Here is a 9,668-nt window from a genome sequence, read left to right as displayed (position 1 = left end):
CAAGTTTGGTGACAGTGTTCGAGAAAACCTTTTAAATTTCCTGATTAATTAATTCAACTGAAAATCATCATTTGAAAGTTTGATTAGAGGAAACTAAATGAAATTTATGAAAAACTAATATAAAGCTAACATACTTAGGAAGTTTGAGAAAAGAGTGAAACGGGGAGGTTTCTAAAGAGTTTTTGGTGACCCCAGAAATGCTCTGGATCTGTGTTGTTAAGAGAAAAAACCCAAGGTCCGGCTCACGGCTCTATTCTCCAATCCCAGCACTTTGGGCGGCCAAGGTGGGTGGATCGCTGAGGCAGGAAGATCACTTGAGCCTGGGAGGTGGAAGTTGCAGTCAGCTGAGATCGTGCCACTGCACTCCAACCTGGGCGACAGAATGAGATCATGCCTTTAAAAAAATGAAAATAATAAAAAAGATGCCAAATTGCTTATCCCAGTTTATTTTTGTATAGCTAGATAGTTTCATAGTAGAAGGCAATATGCAAAAATTCTGATTGTGGTCATACTGTCCTGGGTGTGCAGATGACTTATTTTCTCTAATTGTCAAGAATTACCTTTAGAATCAGGAAATATTTTTCAATAACTAAAACATTAAAAAATTAATTAAAACTGTACAGCCACATTGTAACTAAACGAGATGTGTGATTCTCAAAGCTAGGATAAACCCCTCTGCCCAGCCAATGTGCATTCCCACAGGGCTTTTCCCCAACTCCAGGAGAGGCCCTCAGCCCTGGTGAGGATCACTGTCATAGCCAGACACTGAACTGATGGGAGTGAGTGTGTCATAGCTGTCAGGTGTCTTGGGGCGCAGGAAAATTAGGTCGAGAACCATTGCGTTAGAGGTAGATCATAGAGTAAGAAAGAGGACTCTGCAGCTTCAGGCAAAGCACCTGTCCTTTCAGAGCACATTTCTGATGTGTTTTTTTATTTGAGGCGGGTTCCCCCTCTGTTACCCAGGTTGGAATGTAGTGGTGTGATCTCGGCTCACTACAACCTCTGCCTCCCGGGCTCAAGCCATCCTCCCACCTCAGCCTCCTGAGTAGTAGCTGGGACCACAGGTGTGCACCAGCACGCCCAGGTAATTTTTTGTATTTTTGGTAGAGACAGGGTTTTGCCAGGTTGCCCAGGCTGGTCTTGAACTCCTGAGCTCAGGCAACCCACCCACCTCAGCCTCCCAAAGTGTTGGGATTACAGGCGTGAGCCACCACGCTGGTCTTCGTATTTCCCAGTCTTAACATTGAAGAGGAGAAGAGTGTGCCTGGCATGGCAGAGGGGATCGAGGGAAATCATTCCTGGGAAGTGCCTACAATTGTTGCCTAAGAGACCCACACTAAATGCTAGCAGCCTTTCCCTTTTGCCCCCGCAACAGAAAGCCTGGAAATGAAGGAAAAACAGTCACCCAAGGGCCACCTAATAATCAAATATTATAACTTTAGGATATTTCTTTCTCTTCTTATTTATTTGTTTATTTATTTATTTATTTATTTATTGAGACGGAGTCTCACTCTTGCCCAGGCTGGAGTGTAGTGGCGTGATCTCGGCTCACTGCAACCTCCGCCTCCCAGGTTCAAGCAATTCTCCTGCCTCAACCTCCTGAGTAGCTGAGATTACAGGCAACTGCCACCACGCCTGGCTAATTTTTTTTTTGTATTTTTAGTAGAGACGGTGTTTCACCTTATTGACCTGGCTGGTCTCGAACTCCTGACCTTGTGATCTGCCCACTTCGGCCTTGCAAAGTGCTGGGATTACAGGCGTGAGCCACCGTGCCCAGCCTATTTTATTTTATTTTTTTTTCTTTTGAGATTCTCACTCATTTTCCAGGCTACAGTGCAGTGGCTCCATCACAGCTCACTGTGCCCTGCAACTCCCAGGCTCAATCAGTCTTCTCTCCTCAGCCTCATAAGTAGCTTGTACTACAGGCGTGAGCCACCACACCAGCTAATTTTTCTATTTTTTTGTGGACACGGAGTTTCACCGCGTTGTCCAGTTTGGTCTCTAACTCTTGGGCTCAAGCAGTCCACCCACCTCAGCCTCCCAAAGGACAGACATAAGCCTCCACACCCGCCTCTGTTCTTTTTAATAGCTACATTCATTATATTATAAAAATGATATTATAGGGCCAGGTGTGCTGCCTCATGCCTGTAATCCCAGTGCGATGGGAGGCCAAAGCAGGAGCGTTGCTTGAAGCCAGGAATTCAAGATCAGCTTGGGCAACACAGCAAGACCCTGTGTCTATAACAAAATAGGAAAATTAGCCAGGCTTCGTGCACATACCTGTGTTCCCAGCCACTCAGGAGGCTGGGGTGGGAGGATTGCTTGAGCCCAGGAGTTTGAGGTTACAGTAAGCACCACTGCACTCCAGCCTAGGTGACAGAGGGAGCTGCCATCTTAAAGGTAGGCTATTTGATATTATAAAAATACTTGCTATCATAAAATGATATTAGAAATATTTTCCTCTTGGCCAGGCACAGTGGCTGATGCCTGTAATCCCAGCACTTTGGGAGGCCAAGGCGGGCAGATCACAAGGTCAGCAGATCGAGACCAGCCTGGCTAACATGGTGAAACCCCATCTCTACTAAAAATACAAAAATTAACTGGGCCTGGTGGCATGTGCTTGTAATCCCAGCTACTCGGGAGGCTGAGGCAGGAGAATCACTTGAACCAGGGAGTCTGGCAGTGAGCTGAGATCGTGCCATTGCACTCCAGCCTTGTGACAGAGCTAGTCTCCATCACACACAAAAATATAGGTATATATGAATTATATATAAATTAATTTCTCTTGTTTAAGATTCTTTTTTTTTTTGTTTTTTGAGACAGGGCTGTTTAACCCAGGCTGGAGTGCAGTGGTGCAAACATGGCTCACTGCAGCCTCGACCTGGGCTCAAGTGATCCTCCCACCTCAGCCTCCTGAGTACCTGGGACTACAGGCACCCGCCACTACACCTGGCTAACTTTTTTATTTTTTGGAGAGATGGAGTCTGTCTGGGCTGGTCTTGAATTCCTGGGTTTGAGTGATCCTCCCACCTTAGCCTCCAAAAGTGCTGGGATTATAGGCATAAGCCATCACGCCCAGCCAGAGATTCATTTTTACCTCAAGCTGATCTTGGATTTCTGAAAATTCTGAGTAACTTGGCTTAGTCAGCACAGTAAGATGGGCTGTGACGACCCAGTCTGACATCTCAAACACTCAGGGCCCGTTTCTCTTACCAGACCTGCTCCTGGAAGGCACCTAGCCTCCTCCTCCCCTCAGAGGTAGCCAGAAGCAATTTATAAGCATATTTCCTGCAATATCCCTAATTCCTTCTGAGATAAAATATTTGTTAAGGGAGAGAGAAAGAGGATTTATTAAATTGTATTTTGAAAACTAGAATTAGAATTGTACTGTAAAATTGTACCTCATCTCGTCCATTAGGGGGCACCATTTCCTCACATTTTCTCATCTCTAAGGTCAGAAGTGATCCCTTTGTTTTGTCATTATAATAAGCTTTATAGTCACAGTACTAGTGCATAGTCAATAATTATAAAATACAGACAAAAATACTTTTTTTTTTTTTTTTTTTTGAGAAGGAGTTTTGCTCTTGTTGCCCAGGCGGGAGTGCAACGGCCTGATCTCAGCTCATTGCAACCTCCGCCTCTTGGGTTCAAGCGATTCTCCTGCTTCAGCCTCTTGAGTAGTTGGGATAACAGGCGCCCTCCACCACGCCCGGCTAATATATATATATATTTTTTGTATTTTTTTTTTTGAAACAGAGTCTCGCTCTGTCGCCCAGGCTGGAGTGCAGTGGCCGGATCTCAGCTCACTGCAAGCTCCGCGTCCCGGGTTCATGCCATTCTCCTGCCTCAGCCTCCTGAGTAGCTGGGACTACAGGCGCCTGCCACCGCGCCCGGCTAATTTTTTTTTTTGTATTTTTTTTTTTAGTAGAGACGGGGTTTCACTGTGGTCTCGATCTACAGACCTTGTGATCCGCCCGCCTCGGCCTTCCAAAGTGCTGGGATTACAGGTGTGAGCCACCGCGCCCGGCCTTTTTTTGTATTTTCAGTAGAGATGGGGTTTCGCCAATGACGGTCAGGCTGGTCTCAAACTCCTGACCTCAGGTGATCCGCCCACCTCGCCCTCCCAAAGTGCTGGGATTACAGGCATGAGCCACTGCACCCGGCCCAAGAAGCAAAATTTGAAATCCCTTCTTTTCGTATTGTAATATGTAGTTGATAGATTATAGCTACTAATGCTGTAACTACTAATAGATTACAACTACTCCTATTTATCCTTCCAGACTTTTTTCTAATGAATCTATATACTAAAAAATAAATTTGTGTATTTATTGAAGTATAACATAATACAGAAGAGTACACAAATCTTAAGGGTACAGCTTGATGAATTTTCACAAAATAAACTTAGCCATGTCACCGCCACCCAGATCAAGAAATAAACCATTTAAAAAAACTTCAGAAGGCCTTTCCTTGCCTCTTCACTGTCACTATCTTCCCCCAGAGATAACCACAGTCCTCGCTTCTAACACAGGAGAATTGTGTTAGTGAAATCGTATCCTATGTCCTCTTGCGTCCGGCTTTTTTTCTGTCTATGGTGGTGTGTGTTCATTCATTTTTGTTGCTGTATTTTGTTACATGAATTTGTCACAATCACATATACCACGGTCAGCAAACTTTTTTACAAAGGTCCAGGTAGTGAATATTCTAGGCTTTGTGGCTCTACAGTGTCTTTCACAACTGCCTAACGCCACTGTCGCTCAAGAGCAGCCGGAGGCAGGACGCAAGTGAATGGGCGTGGCTGTGTTCCAATAAAACTTTATTGACAAAAAACGGGCTGGGCTAGATTTGCCAGTACCTTCCAACTACTGCTTTACTTTTTTAAAGCAAAGCTCGTACCACGTGATTAAAGTTTTTGAGCTTTCGTAAGTAGCTGTTAGAGCACATCATTTCCCTGGGAAAGAGGAATTCCAGGAAGTGGACTAACAGCTGGGCACTCTTTCTTCTTTATTGTAGTCTCTGGCGAACATAGATGAAGTCGTGAACAAAATTAGGCTGAAAATAAGGTAAGTAACATTGTGTGATTGTTCATCATTAATGAAAAGTATGTTGTTAATTTAGTTAATCACATTCTGGATCACATTTTTCTGTGAGAGCACTGGAATCTCAAGTTTGCCATAGATGGTAATATAGTTCCTTTTTAAATTTTCATTTATTTATTTATTTATTTTTGAGATGGATTTTCGCTCATTGCCCAGGCTGGAGTGCAGTGGTGCGATCTTGGCTCACTGCAACTTCCACCTCCCGGATTCAAGTCATTGTCCTACCTCAGCCTCCCAAGTAGCGGGGATTCCAGATGTGAGCCACCACGCCTGGCAAATTTTGTATTTTTGGTAGAGACGAGGTTTAACCATGTTGGTCAGGCTGGTCTTGAACTCCTGACCTCAAGTGATCCACTGGCCTTGGCCTCCCAAAGTGCTGGGATTACAGGCTGGAGCCACCACATCTGGTCATACAATTATTTTATCCGTATAAACTTTGTGGCAAGGAACTCAATTCTTTGGTCAGTCTTCAATTATTCATACAGAAGGAAGGGAGCTGTGACAGAGTCTATTCAAAACAGCTTTTGTAATTTTAGAAGGAGGCAAAAGCTTTTCTGATAGACTTTTTTTTCTTTTTTTTCAGTTTTTTTGTTTTTTTGTTTTGAAACAAGGTCTTACTCTGTGCCCCAGGCTGGAGTGCAGTGGTGCAGTTACAGCTCACTGCAGCCTTGAACTCCTGGGCTCAAGTGATCCTCCCACCTCAGCCTCCCAAGTAGCTGGGACTACAGGTACACACCACCATACTTCACTATTTTTTGTATTTTTTGTAGAGATGGGGTTTCGCCTTGTTGGCTAAGCTGTTCTCGAACTCGAGCTCAAGCGATCTGCCTGCCTCTGTCTCCTGCATCTACTAGATTTTTTTTTTTTTTTTTTTGAGATGGAGTCTGGCTGTGTCACCCAGGCTAGAGTGCAGTGGTGTGATTTCAGCTCACTGTAATCTCTGCCTCCCAGGTTCAAGCAATTCGTAAGCCTCAGCCACCCAAGTAGCTGGAATTACAGGCATGCACCACTATGCCCCAGCTAGTTTTTGTATTTGTAGTAGAGACAGTGTTTCACTGTGTTGGCCAGGCCGGTCTTGAACACCTGGCCTCAAGTGATCCATCCGCCTCCACCTCCCAAAGTGCTGGAATTACAAGTGTAAGCCATTCTGTCTGTCCTTCTACTGGCTTTTTAATGGCTTTATTTCCCTGTTTTTATGGATTTACCTGTTTTTGTATTCCCAAGGCTTAGACGTGAAGATGGGTTTACATGTGTATCCCTTGGTCACATAATAGCTAACAGATCTGCTGGTGGGTTCGGTGGTGACCCGTGATTAAACATTGTGAACTGTGGGGGCAGAGGAGCTGGAAGCCGTCGATCTGCCTCAGACATAGATTGCATGATCAGGGCCTGGAGTGGGAAGCACTGATTCTGTCTATCGCCCTGGCTCTTTCTGCCTCATAAGGGGACTGAGAAAGGGATTGTGTGTGAGGTAATTTGAGTTCTCTGGCGTGTTCACATAAAGGTTTAGGAACTTTGTCATTCCTGATTTACGCCATGAAAAATCCTGCAAGTTTTATTAGTCTTTTCAGACAGCTCTGACTATGAAGTGAAAATAGCCATTTTTAACAACAAGGTGATGCGTCAGTCTGCGCTGGGCTTGGCCTCCCACACGGCTGTGGCTGCCCTCCTCCTTCCTGATGTCACTCACACATGTTTGGTTTTCTGGACATTTAGGTGCAGTCTGCAGAAGTTGATGGATAAATTACTCTTTTATTTTTTTCTTTGGTCAACCTAGAATAAAGAGTATTTGAATGACTGTATCCTTGGAACTGTTTTGCTAGGAGACTGGATGACAATATTCGAACTGTTGTAAGAGGTCAGACGAACGTGGGGCAGGATGGACGGCAAGTAAGTAACTTATTCCTTCATATTACTTATGCTCCCCTAGTTTCTCCAGACAGCCAGATGACCAAAACATCGATGTGCCTTCTTGCAGAGCACTTTCTGATCGAGCCGTTTCATACGTGGCAGGACAGGGCAGGGCAGGCGCCCAGAGCAGCCACGTGCTGTCACTCAGTGTCCCTTGGACCAGGACTGTGTACTGTGGCACCGCTCACTCGAGGCCAGACGAGAACACGGGAGCTTCCTTGTCTTTCTCCTTAGTGTTGGGTATCTCTTGTGCCCTCTTTTATTTTGTGGGCTGTGGCTAAAGGAGGTTGCTGCATTGGTCAGCTAAGTTGTTGGGGTTTTGATATTACTTTTGTGGCTGCAAAAGATAGTAACCTGACATAGTTATGATTTCCTCGTACCTCACTTTGCCAGCAAGCAGGTAACTCAAGATTCATTTAAAAATTTTACAAGTTGGCTGGGCACAGTGGCTCACTCCTGTAATCCCAGCACTTTGGGAGGCTGAGGTGGGTGGATCACTTGAGGCCAGGAATTTGAGATCAGCCTGGCCAACATGGCGAAACCTGTCTCTACTAAAAATACAAAAATTAGCTGGGTGTGGTGGTGCACTGCTCTAATCCGGGCTACTCAGGAGGCTGAGGCAGGAGTCACTTAAACCCGGGAGCCAGAGGTTGCAGTGAGCCGAGATCGCACCACTGCACTCCAGCCTGGGCCACAGGGGTGAGACTGTTTCAAAACAAAAAAAAAAGTTTCGGAAGTCTATTGGATCTGGTTAAGGAGGCTGTTGGAGGGAATAGGGAAAAGTGTGTAGGGGGAGATACTCTTTAATACTTGAGGGGCCAGATGCTACCTGTGAACCATTTCCCTTTTCATTCGATTCTGTTCTTCTGTTGAGGCGTTGTATTTCAGAACGGCTGTCTTAATGGAAATGCGAAGCATGCCTTTCTAGCCATCCTCTCTCGCCTAAGGGAGGGCGTCCTGTCCTCCCTTCTCAGCACTAACTCAGGTCAGGACTGCACCTTTGCGGTCACTTCAGTGCTGTGATTTCTCCTCTTGGACATTTTTTAGGACAGCTAATTTCTACAAATGTCCATCCTGCTGCCCAGATTTGGAGTGGGAGGAGGATAATCCTGTGCTGAGGTTTCCAGATCTCTGATAATTCTGTTTCCTCTGCTAGTCGTTTACAGATGTTAGGAGTCTCTTTCTTTTACATCTGTAGTTTTCCCATCTGTCTGTTTTTGCTACATTATATCACTTTTTTTTCCACTTCATAGTCACTTTCCATGTGATAGCCAGTTTCCTTTGGCCTGTTTGTGAGTAGTTGGCCTTCTTGTCATCTTCAGAATTTGTGTGTAGACACATTAGGTTCCTAAAAGTGTTCCTGTTTTCTGGACTCTTGCATGGTTTTCAGTCCTCTTTCCCTCGTCTTGTCTGTTGAGGTCTCGTTCCCTCGTCTTGTCTGTATTTCATGAAGCATGGTTTCTTCGCCAGATGAGGCCTGTGTGAATGGGACCTGCAGAGGGGTCCTGCAGAGGGACCGGGTGGCCTCAAGCCCTCCAGCTGCACTCTGCTGCTTAGCTGTCCTAGTCTGTGTTTGATCATATTGTCTGCCTCTTCAGACACTGCGTTAGCTCTGGCCACCAAATGAAATCCAAGGCCAGGCATGGTGGCCCACACCTGCAGTCCCCACACTTTGGGAGGCAGAGGCGGAGAGATCACTTGAGCCTAGGAGTTCAAGGCCATCCTGGGCAACATGACAAAATCCCGTCTCTACAAAAAGTACAAAATTAGCTGGGCATGGTGGTGGCCTGTGCCTGTAGCCAGCTACTGAGGAGGCCAAGACAGGAAGATCAGCTGAGCCAGGGAGTTCGAGGTTGCAATGAGCCATGATCGCACCACGGCACTCCAGCCTGGGAAACAGAGTGAGACCCTGTTTAAAAAAATAATAATAATAAAAAAGAAAGAAAGGAAGAAATCCAAATTCCTTTGCTTGGCTTTCAAAATTCTGGTCTCTATTTCCAGTTTTGCCTCCTGTTGTATTCTGTCTACACCGAAGAATTTGTGCTCCACGAGCATGCCTGTGCTTTCTAGGCCTGTGCTTATAGACTCTTTTGTGCTTGAAATGCTTTTCCTCCTATTTCTTTCAGCAGCTGCATTTCCCAATCTTACCCATCCAAGGGCCAGCTCAGATACTAGTTTCTTGACGATGTTTTCTGTCGACTTCATCTGAATACATCAAGGAATCAGAATTTTGAATTAGAAAGGATTTAAGCCGGGCGCGGTGGCTCAAGCCTGTAATCCCAGCACTTTGGGAGGCCGAGACGGGCGGATCATGAGGTCAGGAGATCGAGACCATCCTGGCTAATACGGTGAACCCCGTCTCTACTAAAAAATACAAAAAAAAAAAAAAAAAAAACAACCCGGGCGAGGTGGCGGGCGCCTGTAGTCCCAGCTAACTGGCAAGCCACACCAGGAGAATGGCGTAAACCCGGGGGGCGGAGCTTGCAGTGAGCTGATTTCTGGCCACTGCACTCCAGCCTGGGCGACAGAGCGAGACTCCGTCTCAAAAAAGGATTTAAAACTCATCTGGGCCATTCCCCTGATTTTACAGAGGAGAAAATGGATTCTAGTATCACTTGATATCCTTTCTCGGCCGGGCGCGGTGGCTCAAGCCTGTAATCC

General features: G+C 45.7%; 1 protein-coding gene across 1 annotated transcript in view; it reads left to right on the top strand.

Moving 5' to 3' along the window:
* The window catches only part of VPS53 (VPS53 subunit of GARP complex), a 219,125-nt gene that overhangs the window by 54,755 nt on the left and 154,702 nt on the right, over positions 1–9,668 (top strand). The window contains exons 4-5 of the mRNA XM_017864189.1: positions 5,011–5,060; positions 6,920–6,986. Of these exons, the coding sequence (XP_017719678.1) occupies positions 5,011–5,060; positions 6,920–6,986 (117 nt within the window). The remainder of the gene's footprint in view (positions 1–5,010; positions 5,061–6,919; positions 6,987–9,668) is intronic.

Source organism: Rhinopithecus bieti, unplaced genomic scaffold (genome assembly GCF_001698545.2).
Source record: "Rhinopithecus bieti isolate Rb0 unplaced genomic scaffold, ASM169854v2 scaffold_22, whole genome shotgun sequence".
Classification (NCBI taxonomy): domain Eukaryota; kingdom Metazoa; phylum Chordata; class Mammalia; order Primates; family Cercopithecidae; genus Rhinopithecus; species Rhinopithecus bieti.
Note: the sequence above shows the minus strand (reverse complement) of the source record. Positions and strands in the feature narration are given on the sequence as shown.